This window comes from Amia ocellicauda, chromosome 9 (genome assembly GCF_036373705.1).
Source record: "Amia ocellicauda isolate fAmiCal2 chromosome 9, fAmiCal2.hap1, whole genome shotgun sequence".
NCBI classification, from domain to species: domain Eukaryota; kingdom Metazoa; phylum Chordata; class Actinopteri; order Amiiformes; family Amiidae; genus Amia; species Amia ocellicauda.
Window position 1 is genome coordinate 13,333,313 of NC_089858.1, and position 17,582 is coordinate 13,350,894.

Consider the following 17,582-nt stretch of genomic DNA (forward strand, 5'->3'; position numbering starts at 1 on the left):
AGTGCTTGTTTCGAGAGGGACCTGTAACATGTTCAGATTAGGCCTGTACTTTGCTATGTTTTGATATCTGAGCACTGTGTATAATAAGACATGTTTCACTATACCCTGCTGTCTGTTTCCTAAGCCTATAGTGGGATTTAGATATATATATATATATATAACATGACAAGAAGCTTTCCTCTTCGGCTGCCATGTATTTATTTGTTGGTCATTGCCACTGAAGGAAACATACATTCATGCAGGACACACTGCTTACTTTCGACAGTTTTTATCTTGACACGGGTGACAGGAGGAGAAGATAATGTCTTTCTGAATTACACTAAGTGCTTTGGCGGGGTTGAAAGGTCAACTGATCTGCTTCCAAAAAAAAGAAGCAGGGACAGAAGACCAGACTTAATGACACGCTCTGACAGTCGGAAGGGCAATCCTTGGGAAGATGTATCATCCCGTGCCCCAGTCATTCATCATCTCTCACCAGGAGCTGGGTGCCAGCCTGGCTCTGACTACTGGGAGATCTGTCTTGTCACTGGCAATGCAAAATCCAGCAGCTACTAACCCTGCCTAGAAAGTAAACCAAGACGCTGACAACTGGGACTTCACTCAGATTAGAACCTTAGTAGTACCTTTTGCAAACAATAAATAAAATAAATAACAATACTCATACTAATAATATACACAAGCTTTAAATTTGCCCATATACATATACATGGGAGTGAATCTATTCAGTCTAAATTCTATACTTCAGTGGCAGACATCTCCTCTGTAAATTGGGCTGACAGGTCTTACGTTCCCTTTAGCATATTCTGTCTCACACTGGTTGGTGTACAATCATTTGAGGGAGAACAATATGGAAAGTAGATTTTAGAAATCCACACAAGAAGCTAATGTTCCTGGAAGATTAATGGATTGGCTGGTTACTTGCAGCACTGTACCCCTGTGGTCATTCAAATGAAGTTCGGTGATCACATTAGGATTACACTTTGGGCTGGGCTGGGCTAGAGTCTCACTGAACTATCACTGGAGGCTGGGGACGTGTTTCCACTGGGTTACCTGAATCAGGTGTAGATCTGTAGGGGTCTAGATGGATATTGAGGTTTGGGCTCGGGTTGGGGTTCAGGGTGTTGTTTGGCCTTCAAATTAGACAGGTGATCTACTGATGTAATACAATTCTGTATTGTATCAAGGACTTCATTGGGCACTTCAGCCCCGTCCTGCAGAAAGCCTCATAGTGTGCAGTGATGCTCTTTAGTACATTACACTAATAGTAGCACTAACACCAGTATAACTAACTAACTAACTACTGCTGCTACTAGTGATACTGAATACTGTTACATGAATGCATCAGTAAAAGAGACCGAGCCGGTAGTCCCTACCAGAGCCCCGAACGCGATGATCTTCAGGATGCACTCCAGGGAGAACAGGCCAGTGAACACAATGTTCAGGTTCTTCAGCATGCTCTCATACAGATCCGGGGCTCCGTGGAACTGAGGGCAGAACAGATCCAGATTAGGAGCGCCCGGACGCTGGCACACAGATCAGTCATGCACCATGCACCAACACCATATACATTTACAGCAGACTCAAGACATTTGTCCACACTTTTAGTTTTGCTTGTTTCTTTTTATTGATTTTCTGTATCACTGCATCCCTACAAAGAAATGCTTTTGATACAACCTTTTTTGTATGAAATGTGTTTACAAGAATTAAGAAATCAACCAAAGCAAACAACCAAGATCTGAAACAAACAAACAAATCAACAATTTAAATTTTCTCCTGCGAAATGCCATAAAAATAAGGTCACATGGGCTTCAGGCTCAGTACAGGCAAATGGTGACAGTACACCTTTGCCCCTACTGGAGCCAAGGGGTACTGACCTTCATCATGAGTACGACGGTGTTGAGCGCGATCATTGCCATGATGAAGTACTCGAAGGGCGAAGACACCACGAACTTCCACATCTTGTACTGGAAGGACTGCTTGTTCTGGGGCATGTAGCGGGTCAGGGGCTTGGCACTGATGGTGAAGTCAATACAGGCCCGCTGTGAAGAACCGCAATGTTCATCCAGAGGGAGAGCACAGGAGAGAGGGAAAGAAAAGCAGAGATTCAGATCAAACTATCATGACCTCACAGCATGCAGACAGGTTGCACAGCTGATTATGTGCACCAGTCAGGAAAAATTAAAAAATACAAATTAAACAAAAAATCGAATTGACAATAAGAATGTGTGTATTTATATATGTGAAGTACGAGTCCATATAGAAGAACAGTACATATACAAGTCACCGGACCAAGACGCAGGGCACGCAGAGCACCTGTATTCCAGCACTGTAAAACACACATTAGATACCGTGTATCTGCACACAAACTCAATAAGAATGGGGAAAATTATTGTAAGTAATGCAAGTTCTTCCCTTTACTGAGGTCTTGCCACTTCCCAGGGGCAGCTCATCTGGCCTTACTCAGTAATGCCGTGCAATGAGATGTGTAGAGGACTAATTGGGTCTATAATCAAACCATGAAAAACCTAATTATAACCTAATTATAGAGGAAGTGAAGGGGCACTGCATGGCTGCATGCAGCAGGGGTGTGGAAGGTGATTATGATACTCCAGCAGCTGCAGCTGGAAGTTAAAAGTAGGACACAAACAACAAATACTCAAGACACACCTGGGCAGACTGTACCTGTAATACAGCAGCCTGACCGCCTGGGCTGCTCAGGACTCTTGCTATTAAATACTACATTCAACAATGCCTCCTTATGCTCCTGTGTGCTTATGTATCGTTGGCACTTCTGTTTGTTACAGCAAATTCTCTATTTAACAGACATCTGGCATTCAACTGTATTACCTGCAATTGTTAGCTCATTGCTTATTGCATTGCTTATTGCATTTTGTACTGATTGTACTACTCAACTGTTTTAATGTTTTTAAATGTTTCTTGTGTAAACTAAGGAACCATGGAAGTCTATGTGACACAACCACAACCCCCCTCACACATTTCTACCAAGGTAGGTAGGTGTGTATGTCTGGCAGACCAGAGGTGAAGAGATGGTGACATCTCTACACTACCTCATTCTTCTCCAAGCTGCATTCAGACATGACCTTGTCCCCCTGCTCCTGGAAGGTGATGATGATGAGGGCCACAAAGATGTTGACAAAGAAGAAGGGGAAGACGACAAAGTACACCACGTAGAAGATGGACATCTCCATGCGGAAGCCAGGACTCGGACCCTTGTCCTCGTAGGTGGCGTCCACGGAGTGTTTCAGTACACTGGGAGGAGAGGAGGGGAGGCAGTCAAATTTCAGACACAGGGAGGAAAAAACTAAAACAACAACAAGAAAGCTTAGATTTTGTCTTCCAATCTCTGAAGAGACAGGCCCTGCGGTCTCATGAGCAACTTAATAATTGATAATTCATGTGTTGAAATTAATGTTTTCACCTTGAAAGCAGACAAATAGTAACAACAGATTATTGCATGAAATTACACAGAAACCTGCTTACAGAACAGGTATAGCTATTGTGTGTATCTATATATATATATATATATATATATATATATATAGATAGATACACACACATTCTTTATTTTGGTCCATTTCCCAGGGCCATTTTACCTTATCAAGAGCACATTCCAAAGAATAATTTCACAGAGAAACGCTTCATAACATACATCAAGATTTTCATATATCACTGACTCATGAAACCAACTTCAAAAGGATTCGTCTTCAAGCACCTTGACAGCCACAACCTTTGATCTCAACTCACAAAAAGTACAGCAGCAGCAAGCAGGAGGAGCAGCCCTGGGGAATTCTGGGTAACAGGCCAACCTGCTTTAATGCTGGAGAGCGGACCCTCGATTAGAACAAGGGGGACATCAGTTCTGATGGGTCTATCTGATTTAATTAATCTTGTGCCTCAGTGAGTACACTGCCTCAGACCGGGACACTCACGTGGGCCAGCCCTCGCCGGTGGAGACAGTGAAGAGGGTGAGGAAGGCCCAGAGCACGTTGTCGTAGTGGAAATCGTATTTCTTCCACACGCGGGACTGTGCTGTCACGTCGCTCTTGTCGTAGTCCAGGAACTTACCCCTGCCACACAAACACATATGCACACACGCACACAAGACATACGGACGTGCATGGACACAAACAAACACACACAAACACACACATACACAGACACACACACGCACAAACACACAGACAAGAAGAGCGTCAGATCAGAATTCCTGATATATTTCTGAAACAAAAACAGCAGCATTTTCTGAAAATGTAATGATGTCACCAAAGTCATGCAAGCAATTTTCAGAACAGGCATCACTGCAAATTGGCTTAAGTTTGCTTAAGTACTTTTGGACAACACCATTTCACTAATTGAAGCAACAAGAGGGACACGGAGCTCCCTGCCCATGTCCGCGGGGCCTCTTCCAGGCAACTCTGTAGCAGCTGTCATTAATGTCACAGTTCACCTCCTAGTCTGTAAGTCATTTTGTGGGGGGAGCATCTACCAAACAACTAATAAAACTCATAGTAACTCCTTTCCCAAATCTGCAGGGCTTGCAAGACAGATGGAAGCCATATCAGGGAAATCAGATCAGCCACATTTTTTCAGCTTTTAGTTAACATCTGAAAAAGAAGCTGTGGGAACACAAACTCATAAAAGAGATGTCCCTGTGTGGAGAATCGTAATCGTCGATAGCTTACAACCTCTGCAAATGCTGGTACTGCCAGCATGAAGTGATTTGCATAATTGTAGAACATTATTTAAAAAACAAAAAAACTAAAATCGACCGCATCCCCTGGAGTCCCCGAATTTGTAACGCCCAATCATATGTTATCCTGTGCTGCCTCTGTTGCCACAGCACTGAGATGAAGAGCATGGTCATCCCACGGCGGAGCATCCCGTACCTGCAGTCTTTCTCCAGGTCCTTGGACTCATCGGTGCAGTAGAAGAACTTGCCCTTGAAGAGCTGCACAGCGATGACCGCGAAGATGAACATGAAGAGCATGTAGACAATCAAGATGTTCAGAACGTTCTTCAGGGAGTTCACCACACAGTCAAACACCGCCTGGGGGGAGAGACGCACGGCCACCTTAAACACACACACTCACTCACACAAACTGCTCCACTTTTTGCATTTATTATTTATCTATATATAATAAGGAAATAAACAATGACTGCAGAATAAGTTCTTGCAGGAATGGAGTGTCGGGGGGGCTGGGAGATGCACGATGTGTGGTCAGTACAATGTTCTTGTGTCTCACAGAATCCAAAGCAACCCCTGTATTTGATGATGGAGACACACGCACAGCTCTGTGTCCCATTCCCTACTTATAGGAAATTTCAGATTCAGTTTTCAGAGTACACTAGTTTTTGTTTTTTTAATCCATATTCATATAAAAGCCCCCCACCACCCAATAACACTCCCCTCCCTCCTCCGCAGAAAGTCTCTGCAGCCCTGACTGTACCTTCAGCTTGGGCAGTCTCTTGATGGTCTTCAGGGGACGCAGCACTCTAAGCACCCGCAGGGATTTGATGGTGTTGATGTCCTTCCCCTTGGTCCCTCTACACAGAACAAGCCCACACAGGTGTTAGCCCTTCCCCCACACGTGTGCAGGAAGGTGCCGGAGAGCTGCCAGGCTCAGTGTGACCAAACCAGCAAAGCTACTGCCTGCAATTCCGCACCCCCCGCCCTGGGCATGCATTGATCCTGCAGCGCAGTTAGTTAGGTCTGTGCTGTGTTTAAAATACCGCAGGATAAATGCTGCAGGTACGACATTTTTGTTAGTACCTACTGTCAGAGCAGGACAAGAACAAAAACGTGTTTAAACTACTCTTTGTAGTTACTGACATGTATATATATTTCTGCAATAGCAATGCATGCACAGTAGAAGCAGTCAGTCACTCTGAGCGCAGCGCTACGCCTGGCTGCAGTGTACAGCTACACTGGCTGGGGTGGGGGGGGGGGGGACGATGACAAGAACAGCACTGTAAAGAGCTCCTGTATGGAAGAGTCTTTACATACTCTACTGAACTGCAGCAATATGTCTGCATTGTCAGATGCTCCCAAGTCAGCCCGAGAGAGCATGGTCTGAACTTGCCTGAACTCATGAGAATGCAGAAGGAAAAACATCCCACATGAAAACTCAAAACTAAAAAGAATAAACAGGGGAAAACAAACAAACGAGATTTCAAACAAGTTTATCTTTTCATCCTTAATACTGTACCGGCAGACATCCAATATTTCTCTTCCCCAAAATATTTTGCAAATACCCATGATATAAAATTGTACAGTATTTACAATGTAGTTTAATTGAATTAGAAGGTGGTACACCCTTTTCAGACTTGCTGTCCCACTGAGACCCTACCCGGACTGGTACTCCTGCAGCACATGCCCTTGTAGACCATGCTCACGTGTATGTCCATGTAATGCCGAAGGGATTACATGGGTTTACCTGACATATTCTGCAGCTACTGCATGCATGGTAGTCAATGGATTATTCTACAGAAACATCCCTCCCCACGAGTCAGTCATCATCATAAACAAATCTGTATGGGGCTCAATATGGGGCTGGGGGAAACATAATTTGACTTGTTACACACACATATATACATATATAAACTAATTTGACTTGTTACATATATATATATATATATATATATATATATATATACAATGTGTGTATATATATATATATACACACACACACACACACACACACACACACACATATATACATATATAAACTAATTTGACTTGTTACATATATATATATATATATATACAATGTGTGTATATATATATATACACACACACACACACACACACACACACACACAGACAGGGTCTGGGTTTCTGTAGAATAACAATCAAGAATTGATTAATAAAAAGAAACAGCAGCAGTTTCTTTTTGGAAGCACCTTTTTTGGTCTGTTTTTGTTATGATTCAACAACGTGCGACCCTTGATAATAAGATACAAAGCTGAAGGAAGACGCTGGCTGGGGGAGAAAGAAAATGCCCGCAGAGGGACAATGTGACTGTGATTGATATCAGAAGTGATAAAAAAAAAAATCAATCAATCAAGCAATGAAAATAAACATCTCCCTGCCTTTAGCGCGAGTACAGCATGGACAGTAAGGAATACCTTCAGCTGATACACACTGCTCTCCCTGTTATTTAAGCCACTTGAAGTCCAATATAGAAACCTATCTGTAAGATGAATGCCAGACATACAAAAATCTGTGTTGGCCTGGTCGTGCCTTTTTCTGATTGCTTGCTTTGTCTTTGTTTTTCGAGTTCTAGCCTCAATGGGCAACATGGCTGCCTGGGGAGTGGAACTGAGACAGGGGCGGGGAGTGTTCACACACACACTCTTCAAAGGCTCTTGGGGTTAAAAGGCTGGTGATGTGGATTTACTAACGACTGAGTGCAGGACTGGCCCTTATCACAGTCCGTTCTGTGCCACACGTTGATTTGTTCTCCGAGTTACATATTTGTGCGCTCTGCAGGAAGGAATCCCTGGCCTAGTGTTTTTATAGTCAGGGGAGATGGGCTGATATAAATACATCCTCCAGCAAGAACATCCTATCACGGGCCCACAGGGCCAGGGCTGTTGACTTCTTACAGAGAAGCCTGCACTCCCTTCATTTACACAGCTGGGGGGGCGTACAGCCCAGGAATATGTTAACCACTCCATATCCAGATTGATGCTCTCCTGCTGATTTGCTAAGCTGATCACGTAAAGCAGTTTTATTCTGGAAGCAGAAAATGTCTAAAGGAGCCTGCAGGGCCCAGACTGGAGTCAGAACTGTGCGGAGATCAGAGCTTCGGGACAGCGACCGGTCAGATCGCACTCTCTATTGCTTATCTTCACAACTCCCAGCCTGCCTGCCAAGTGACACCTCTGAAGGAAACACTGGAGTACATCCTGTTACAAAGTGAGTGTCTGAGTGACAGAGTCAGTCTAGAGAGGCTCGTGGGCCCACATCCAGACCCATGTGAAAAATGTACAGCTGTAAAAATAAATGAAGTCTAAATAAATGGAAAATGATACATAAAAATGCAAACAATAACTGCTCTGTGTGTTTGCCACTCTTTAGGAGAAACAGCAGACTGAATTAGTCACAGGGATTGTTGAAGACCCCAGCTTCCTCTACCTGGAGATCAATATCTTGCGACTGCGTTCCTCAGCCTCTCAGTGTATAGATAAAATGTTCTTTGACATTTTCTTGGTTTCTGAACCATGTTATTTAGCACAACAGGGTCTGCAGGTACACTGTGACCAAACCACCCACCTGAATTACTTGAGCATGACATTGAAGCGGCACACGCAGTTTGCCACAGTGTAAAAATACAGACTCCCGTTTCCAAATTACACTGACGCCAACGAGTAAATTAGCGCCTTTTTGTTCTGAGGGTGGAGAGGGCACTGCAGCTCGGCCACGTACTCTATTATCATGGTATGAGTATTTCCTCTATGCTAGGACACTGCCATGCAATACCATGCTCTGATGCACATTAGTCTACCATGCTATCACAGTAAGTAGGGCCACTGGTTAAACTGCACATGACCCAGGAGATGACACTCTGATAGCTCTCAAAAGAAACCCATTTCAAAACAGAAATCAAGGAAGGAGTTCACAGCAAGCTGAAAAATCCCAAAAAAGAATGGTTTATATACATATGCTAGTTAATCTGTCAATTGTTTATTTAAAGTTTTTATTTTATTTTTAATAGCAGAAAGGACTGGGGGAGGGATAAAGGGTTCCAGAAATATTAAAAACCTGATGTGACTTTCCACACAGCGTGTGACGATGTAAAAGAGCTGCTGGGGAAACAACAGGTTTTGCGCCAAGCTCTGGATGGAGACGCCATTTTTTAATTTTTTTTTTAAACAAGGGAGAACAAACTCTGCATGAGACAAAGACTAAATTATTAGGGACTTTTCTGATTAGGACAAAAGAGTATACAAATCTAAAGGAGGTACACTATTTTTTTTCTAACAAGGCCCAAGGTAGACTCTCCTGGCGATCTCTGTTCATCTCAGTCACGGCTATCTCAGACATAAACTCCGCTATTTAAAATAAATAAATAAACAATCAAATATATATATATATATATATATATATATATGGACATAATTGGGTATCATCTACAGATCATATGGCAGGGAGAATCTATTGAGGTATGGGGTATCGTTCGAAAGCTGTAAGAGTGGCACGTCTGTGTCTGTTGGTTTCTCAGTGAAGAAGGTTAATAAGGAGAGGAAGAGGGGCTCAGTCCTGGATCCAGGACAGGGGGGGTTGATGGGGTGGGGGGGTTTCTTGAGAGCCCCACCTGGTGACAGTTTGTTGCGATCTAAAGCAGGCAAGCAATAATAAAGAACAAACACAACATTTTACAGCTGCTTCACAGAAATTAAGAAATTAAACAAGAAAAGAACACAGAAATACAAAAATAAATCAGTCCAAATTAAATCAGAGTTAAAAAAAGAAAGAAATATAAAATCATAAAATCCCCTAAGGGAGAGGAACACTTGAAAAGATCATGATGTAAAACACAGTCAATTCCTAATAATATGTTAATTATTTTTAAGAAGCAATTGTCTAGGGATAAAGTTGCTGTGTCAGTAGAAAACAAAGAAAAGCGCCAAGTATGGAATAGGCTTCCCTTAACTCTTAAAACATTTATATTAACAAATCATTTTGACTGTTGATCAGTAAATCACTCATTTTATACCAGTTACAGCATTAATGGACTACATATCCCTGGAAAAATAATACATAAATAAATACATTTGTTTTTTAAACCGCTTTATACTACTTCTGCCTGGATCTAAACATGCCTTTTGATATGCTGACTGGCTTGTCCTCTGCCACATTAAACTATAACTGTTTCGACAGTAAGCTGAGAGTAAAATTGAAAATGACAAATATTATCTCTTGACAGTGTCAGAAAACTGAGTATTGTTCCTGTAACGGTGGAAAAAAACACACAGACAGCTGACAAAAGAGAAATCTGGAGTTGTGAGCTAAAACAGGAGATCTATGAACGCTTGAGACAGATTGAAAAATTAAGGATGCTGTAAAAAAAAACCTATAAGAAAAAAAAACAGTTCACGTAAGAAAGACAAGATGACATTGAAGATTATGCACTACACAAGCTGGCTGTCTGTATTATATAAGATACATCTAACTGCACAAAACCATACACACAAATAAAGAATATATATGAAAAGTCCTGCTCATGTAGTGAAAATTTTACTCCACATCTCTCTAAATGGACATGATGAGGCCAAAGTCATGCAGAAAAGAGGTAATTGAATCACACAGTATGTCACTCAAAGTTTTCCCTTGCATCACTGTCTTTCAATTAGTCTATTTATTCATTATAAATGCTTTGGAATCACCAATCAGTTTTAACCCCCCCAATTTGGAATGACCCACGCTGACACAGGAGCGACGAAGACAACAGCACACGTGTCCTCCGAAACATGCACTGGCTTGACGTCTGCTTCTCCACACTGTGAGCCTCACCAGGGGTGAGGCATCACACGGAGTACCGATCCAGTTCTCACTGGCAACCCTGTGTCCGGCACAACCACGAGGCGGTGCTGCTGTGCAGATGGCTGAGGGAAATGGTTGACTTCACAAGACCACCCAGCCACGATGGCACTCAGACCACAGTGCACAGCAGCACACATCCCCTCTGGGACACAGTCGACAGCAATTACCCAGAATCGAGCCAGTAAATCTCTGGATTTCGGGTACAAACTGAGCTGCAAGTGGAAGCCATTACCACTTAAAGACACTTGGGACTGCTAAAGAGTTTTGGAACATGATGCGAGTCAGGGCATGTGACAAGTAAAGGCAAATTCAATACACTACTTCCAGGTCATGTGATGGCATGATTGTCGGGGGCTGTGCCGCTGTTGTCAAGCGTGATGCAACTTAAACCAGAAGGCATAAATTAGGTAGATTTGTCTGTCTCTGTCTCTTCATATGGCTGAGAAACAAGGAAGCGTACCTGCTATGCAACATTCTTACTGATTGCTATGTTCCTTCTGAGGTCTGAGGACAACCTCTTTCACCTGCAGAAATTAACTCACAGAAACTCAAACACCTGCCGACTTGAGTCTTTTCTGTAATCAGGCCACAGCGGCTGTTTAATTGCAAGCCATATCACTATAAAAATACGTTAAAAAACAACCACTTCCTTCTCCTTGTAATAACTGGAGGGCATGCAAATGTGGTCATTGTCTCTTGTGACAATGGAGGATGAGTGAGGGTATATATATACACATATATATATATACAGTACTGTGCAAAAAGTTTTAGGTAGGTGTGAAAAAATGCTGTAAAGTAAGAATGCTTTCAAAAATAGACATGTTAATAGATTATATTTATTAATTAACTAAATGCAGTGAACAGAAGAAAAATCTAAATCAAATCAATATTTGGTGTGACCACCCTTTGCCTTCAAAACAGCATCAATTCTAGGTCCACTTGCACACAGTTTGTGAAGGAACTCGGCAGGTAGGTCGGCCCAAACATCTTGGAGAACCAACCACAGTTCTTCTGTGGATTTAAGCAGCCTCAGTTGCTTCTCCCTCTTCATGTAATCCCAGACTCGATGATGTTGAGATCAGGGCTCTGTGGGGGCCACACCATCACTTCCAGGACTCCATGTTCTTCTCTACGCTGACGATAGTTCTTAATGATTCACTGTATGTTTGGGGTCGTTGTCATGCCGCAGAATAAATTTGGGGCCAATCAGATGCCTTCCTGATGGTATTGCATGATGGAAAAATTATCTGCCTGTACTTCTCAGCACTGAGGAGACCATTCATTCTGACCAAATCCCCAACTCCATTTGCAGAAATGCAGCCCTAAACTTGCAAGGAATCTCCACCATGCTTCACTGTTGCCTGCAGACACTCATTCGTGTACCGCTCTCCAGCCCTTCAGTGAACAAACTGCCTTCTGCTACAGCCAGATATTTCACATTTTGACTCATCAGTCCAGAACACCTGCTGGCATTTTTCTGCAGCTCAGTTCTTGTATTTTCATGCATAGTTGAGTCGCCTGGCCTTGATTCCACGTCGCAAGTCTTCCATGAAGGCCACTTCTGACCAGACTTCTCCGGACAGTAGATGGGTGTACCAGGGTCCCACTGTTTTCTGCCAATTCTGAGCTGATGGCACTGCTGGAAGTCTTCCGATTGTGAAGGGAAGTCAGCATGATGCGTCTTTCATCTGCTGCAGTAAGTTTCCTTGGCCGACCACTGCGTCTACGGTCCGCAACATTGCCTATTTCTTTGTGCTTCTTCAAAAGAGCTTGGACAGCACATGTGGAAACCCCTGTCTGCCTTGAAATGTCTGCCTGGGAGAGACCTTGCTGCTGCAGTATAACTACTTTGTGTCTTGTTGCTGTGCTCAGTCTTGCCATGGTGTGTGACTTTTGACAGTAAACTGTCTTCAGCAGCCTCACCTTGTTAGCTGAGTTTGGCTGTTCCTCACCCAGTTTTATTCCTCCTACACAACTGTGTCTGTTTCAGTTAATGATTGTGTTTCAACCTACATATTGAATTGATGATCATTAGCACCTGTTTGGTATAATTGTTTAATCATACACCTGACTATATGCCTACAAAATCCCTGACTTTGTGCAAGTGTACCTAGAAGAATTGATGCTGTTTTGAAGGCAAAGGGTGGTCACACCAAATATGGATCTGATTTAGATTTAAATTACGTTCACCCACTTTGCATTTAGTTAATTGATAAATATAATCTATTAACATATCTATTTTTGAAAGCATTCTTACTTTACAGTATTTTCTCACACATGTCTAAAACTTTTGCACAGTACTATATATATGTATAAAATAAACAGACGCGGACAGTCAAGGCCCCTCTTAGAGACTGAGGGGCGAGACAGAGAGACAAACGGACGGACGGAGTGACATGAGGCCAGATGAGACGCGGGCTGGTGAATAATGAGGCTGCATGGCGGACCGCATGCTGCATTAGGCTATGGGGTGGCCGTACACCCCATTGGGGTACGCCCACGCAGTCACAAGCAGAAGAAGACAGTATGAGTGCATTACCCCATGAAGCTCCTGCAACGATTCCAGCAAACAAGGAAGCAGAGGAAGATTCAGAGTCAGTTATATACAAACCCTAGGGCGCCAGGAACCACCCCATGCTTACCACCACAGAGTAGGAACAGAGAGAGAGGGAGAGAGAGAAAGAGATACAGAGACACACAAGCACAGTGGAACATTTTGCTCGGCACCACACAATTTCCGGGCAGCAATATCAAAGTCAACCACTACCTGGACCTCAGTCGTGCTTAATTGGGCATTACATTAGAAGTCATGTTCAAGTTTGAGTGCCTGATAATAAAGTGCCTTTCCTTCTCACTGATAACCACTGATCTGGATGAAGTGAGCAGGTTCTGAGAACATCATTTGAAAAGATGTCAGGCACTAAGCAATATATATGCTGATGAACACCGTTTCTATAATTAAACAGTACCAGTGCTTCGGCTTTACCCTTGTGTCTTTGTTTGTGTAACTGTTCTAAATAGCGAAACAATGAAATATGCAAGGGAAACTGTCTTTGGGCTGTTCTTCATGTCTCAGTTTACAGAGGGCTTTGAGGAAGGAGGAGACGAATAAAGAAAAAGAAAGCACAAAAAAATCCCTTTGTCTATGAGGATACTAATCAATAGCAAATGTTCATCAGAGATTGAGATTTTAAGTTTTTATTTTATTTTTATTTTGTATCTTGAGATACCTATGGTTTCTTGTGTAATTGCTGATCATTAGCCTGCACTACACACTGATAAAAACAATCCTCTGAAAGTTAACATTAAAGGTCTCAGGGGAGTGTTCTGAGCTGGTAGATGAAGTTGGGTTGTAATTAAACATGTTCTGATTAAAAACAAAAACAAACAACGCAACCGATTTCACATGATTTCAGCAGGTGTAGCACACACAGATTGAGAATCTGTACAAAACTTTCCCAACTAAGTGACACACATTTCTTAGATTATTATTTCATTTGGGGAGGAAAATAAAAGCTAACAAACAACACATTAATGTCTACCAATATCATGAGAACAAACCGCCGAGTGAAGATTCATGCATTCATTAAGCACTGCTGTCAATCAGTGGTGTCCTAACATCCTACAATCAGACTTCTGTCCCGCAGTGCGGATGAGGGGAGGTGCCCACAGATGCCCGCTGGAATGAGAATGAGGATGTGTGGGTTCTGTACTTACGAAAAGGCAAAGGCCACCAGGGCGCCGCTGACCACAATGAAGTCGAGGATGTTCCACAGATCCCTGAAATACGATCCAGGGTGCAGCAACAAGCCCAGGTCAATCATCTTCAAACACATGGTGCGGGGGGAGGGTACAAAAAAACAATTAAATGAGGCGCTGCTGCTGCTGCTGCTGCTGTTTCAAATGAAACTGTCCCAGAGAAGGGCGGGACTCAGAGTGCTCCACGATGTCACATCTGCACTGAGCTAATGTAACCATCAATAAAGACAATTTGCCACTTTCCCAGCCAATTAAGTAGTTAAAACGATACGCTTTTTTAGAGCTTACAGCAGCAAACAACTGAGCTCGAAGAAAAGAAAAAAGATGTACAGCAATAAAACCTAAACACTATCAGATGCCCTTAAAGATAAGCGTACTCTCGTGAGACTAATGCGGGTGGCATGCCAGGTAAAGAGCGATGCCAGTGACGGTCATGACAGTCATCCGGTATTGAATACTGAAGGAACTGAACACAAGACAGCTCACCTTGATCACCATCTCAAACGTGAAGACTCCTGTGAAGACGTAATCCAGGTATTTCAGCACCTGAATGATAAGAATGATAACAGAAAATCAGACATGAATGAACTAATTGGAGGGAAAGAAACTATCATGCATTTTATTAAGTACACATAAGAAAACAAAGCAGGAGAATATAATGGGACATCGAGTAGAGGAGTTTTATTTGAACACAGGATTGAAGCGACTGCCTTTGTCCAGACAGGGAGGCCGAACGGAAGTCCCCAAACACACAGCACACTACAAGATGTTAGTCCACTGCTCCTGCTGCCTTCTCTCTCCTCTCTTGGCAGATTATCTGTTAAATTCATCGTGTTCCCTTGTTCCTGAAATCTACAACGTAATTTTTATTACTGCCTGCACTCTGGGTCCCGTGTGGTTCACAGGCCCGTTCTGTCAGGTACGGGGGGGAGGTAATTAAATACAGAATCCCCTTAGGGTCGCGCTGGAGTAAAGGCATTACGACGTCGTTGTGTTGAACTGGCTATCAGACTGCAGCTGACCAACCAACATGGGAAGCTCTCTCGTTTTAAGAATTGCATTTCTCAGTAGCTGATTGTATCGTTTTGCTCTAGGGTATGCCTGCCTGTAAATGATAAAAGAGTGTGTACAAGTCAGCAAATGCAGAACATTGCAGCGCTTGAGCCCCCAGATTTACCCTAGTAACAGGCTCTGTATTAGTGTAAACTGTCATGTGTGCTGAACATCGGGCGAAACCCAAACCAGAGGCATTGCTAGGTTGCAGAAGGGCACTGCAGGACATCCCCGTGGCCTGGGCTGTCCTGGACTCTGTAAGATAAGTCCTAAAACTCCAGACTCACGTTGTTCCGAGGGGCGTCAGCCTGCACCGGGTCCTCAGCAGCGAGGGCAATGCTGCTCATGGCGATCACGACCAGGATGCACATCTCGAAGTAGCGCAGGTTCACGATGTAGTGGCACAGCCTCCGCACCCTGATGCATCGCAACGGCGAAAGGGGACACAGAGCAACACAGTGCTTCAGAGCAATGAGCAGCACAGTCCCTACACAGTCCCCATATAGTCCCCACAGAACGTAGTCTAACTGACAGCATGCATACGGTCTCTAAATATTCAAAATAGTTTATGTATATAAACATATTCAATTAAATCGCATGCATTTGCCAATTATTTTAACAGAAGAGCTCTTGAAACGTGATTACTGACACGCAAACGCATTGCAATACAAGTCTTCCCTGTGCAGTTTACATTGGCCCTAATGACACAGTAAACATTCCCCTGGGAAGCTGGCTTGGGAGCCAGCTCCACAGTCCAGACTGCTGCTCACTCACGGGTTGGTCTGGCTGAACACAAACATGGAGCTGTAGGGCAGGATCTGCTTGGGCCCGTTCATCGTCATGTCCTCCAGATTCTTCTTCTCATCGCTCTTGGACAAGCTCTCACAGTCAATGTTGTTTACTGTGGAGGGGATGACACAGATCAGTCACACTTCAGGGCTGTTTAATACACATGGGCACAAACACACAACCCAGGGCATAAACATAAATTCCCCTGGAAAGAATGACTGCTGGGCCTTTGGACAAAGTCTCTGTGTGAACGCATGGTGGACTCTGTGCCTGACACTCGGAGACAGGCCAGCAGAGGCAAGAGTCGTTCGTGGGAGACCGGGAATGCAATTATGGGTTAAATTTAAAAGCTCACAAGGAAGTTTTCCTGGAATTGTGTTATTCTATTGAACCCTATTCCAAATGATGGAGGAATGGCCAGCAGAGCAACTGGGAAGAGCAGTTCCATCCACCCCGGCCTTCCAATTAACCCCACAAATAAACACTACCTAACATGGGCACAGTCTTAGTAGGTCCCCCCTTGCAGTGCTATCAGGATGGATGCCCAGCACAGACTTTGTGCCACACTGTGTGAGGTTTCAGTCTGGTTGTATTTTGGTTCTGACAAATGAGACGTATAAAAAACAAATGTTGTAGAAATGTTTCTCCCCCCGTGACTGCAGGATGTGCTCCAAAGGATGTTCAGTAATGCTGTCTGCATATAATGTCAAGCTCAGTTCTATTCATATATATACACATACAGTTAATTTTGATGAATTTTTAAACTTTAAATTAACTTTTCATTCTATGTATCACATTATTTTTCTATGGAATGTAATTATATAAATGTCTTATAATATTCCTGAAAATGTTTGGACAGCGTCCTCTGCAGTGTCTTCCCCAAGGTTATATTGTTTTGTGGTGACTATATTACTTTGATGCCAAAACAGGACTTGGTTAGCTGAGCACAAATACTGACTGGGAATGATGGTAGTCTCCCCAGGGGGCGCTGTGATGGTAACTGGGATGTTGACGGTGTTGGTGTTGGCGTTGATGCTCTCCACCGCCTGCGTGGCGTGCTTCACGTTCTTCTGGTTGTCTCCACCAGGCTGCGGCGGGGCTGGGGCTGCCAGGGTGCCCGTCTCTGTGTCTGTCTGCTTCTCCCTGAGAGCACACAGAGCCCAATCACACATCACCCGCACACACAACCAGGAACTATGAGGGCACACGACCCCAAGGCACTGAAATTCTGCAGGCTCCTTTCTAGGCACAGTGTAATTTATGGGACTTTCAATGCTGTCTGCAGCGAACCAGGACAGTTTTGCTCCCATTGAAATGTGCCCTGCTTCTGTTTCCAGACACCCGTTCATTTTTTTAAGTTGCACGGTGTTTCGTAAAGGTAACCTACTTTCTACGAGTTATATTAAACTGGGAT

General features: G+C 43.4%; 2 protein-coding genes across 2 annotated transcripts in view; both read right to left on the reverse strand.

The window, feature by feature from the left end:
• cacna1ba (calcium channel, voltage-dependent, N type, alpha 1B subunit, a) overlaps nucleotides 1–14,866 on the reverse strand; it is a 46,090-nt gene extending 31,224 nt beyond the window's left edge. Inside the window, exons 1-8 of the mRNA XM_066712471.1 lie at nucleotides 14,813–14,866; nucleotides 14,285–14,391; nucleotides 5,469–5,565; nucleotides 4,908–5,068; nucleotides 3,951–4,088; nucleotides 3,069–3,270; nucleotides 1,875–2,039; nucleotides 1,374–1,484 (exon numbers count right to left, since the gene is read on the reverse strand). Of these exons, the coding sequence (XP_066568568.1) occupies nucleotides 1,374–1,484; nucleotides 1,875–2,039; nucleotides 3,069–3,270; nucleotides 3,951–4,088; nucleotides 4,908–5,068; nucleotides 5,469–5,565; nucleotides 14,285–14,391; nucleotides 14,813–14,824 (993 nt within the window). The 5' untranslated portion in view covers nucleotides 14,825–14,866. The remainder of the gene's footprint in view (nucleotides 1–1,373; nucleotides 1,485–1,874; nucleotides 2,040–3,068; nucleotides 3,271–3,950; nucleotides 4,089–4,907; nucleotides 5,069–5,468; nucleotides 5,566–14,284; nucleotides 14,392–14,812) is intronic.
• A 782-nt stretch (nucleotides 14,867–15,648) lies between these two features.
• LOC136758202 (probable voltage-dependent N-type calcium channel subunit alpha-1B) overlaps nucleotides 15,649–17,582 on the reverse strand; it is a 61,323-nt gene continuing 59,389 nt past the window's right edge. The window contains exons 17-19 of the mRNA XM_066712472.1: nucleotides 17,127–17,311; nucleotides 16,154–16,280; nucleotides 15,649–15,796 (exon numbers count right to left, since the gene is read on the reverse strand). Of these exons, the coding sequence (XP_066568569.1) occupies nucleotides 15,649–15,796; nucleotides 16,154–16,280; nucleotides 17,127–17,311 (460 nt within the window). The remainder of the gene's footprint in view (nucleotides 15,797–16,153; nucleotides 16,281–17,126; nucleotides 17,312–17,582) is intronic.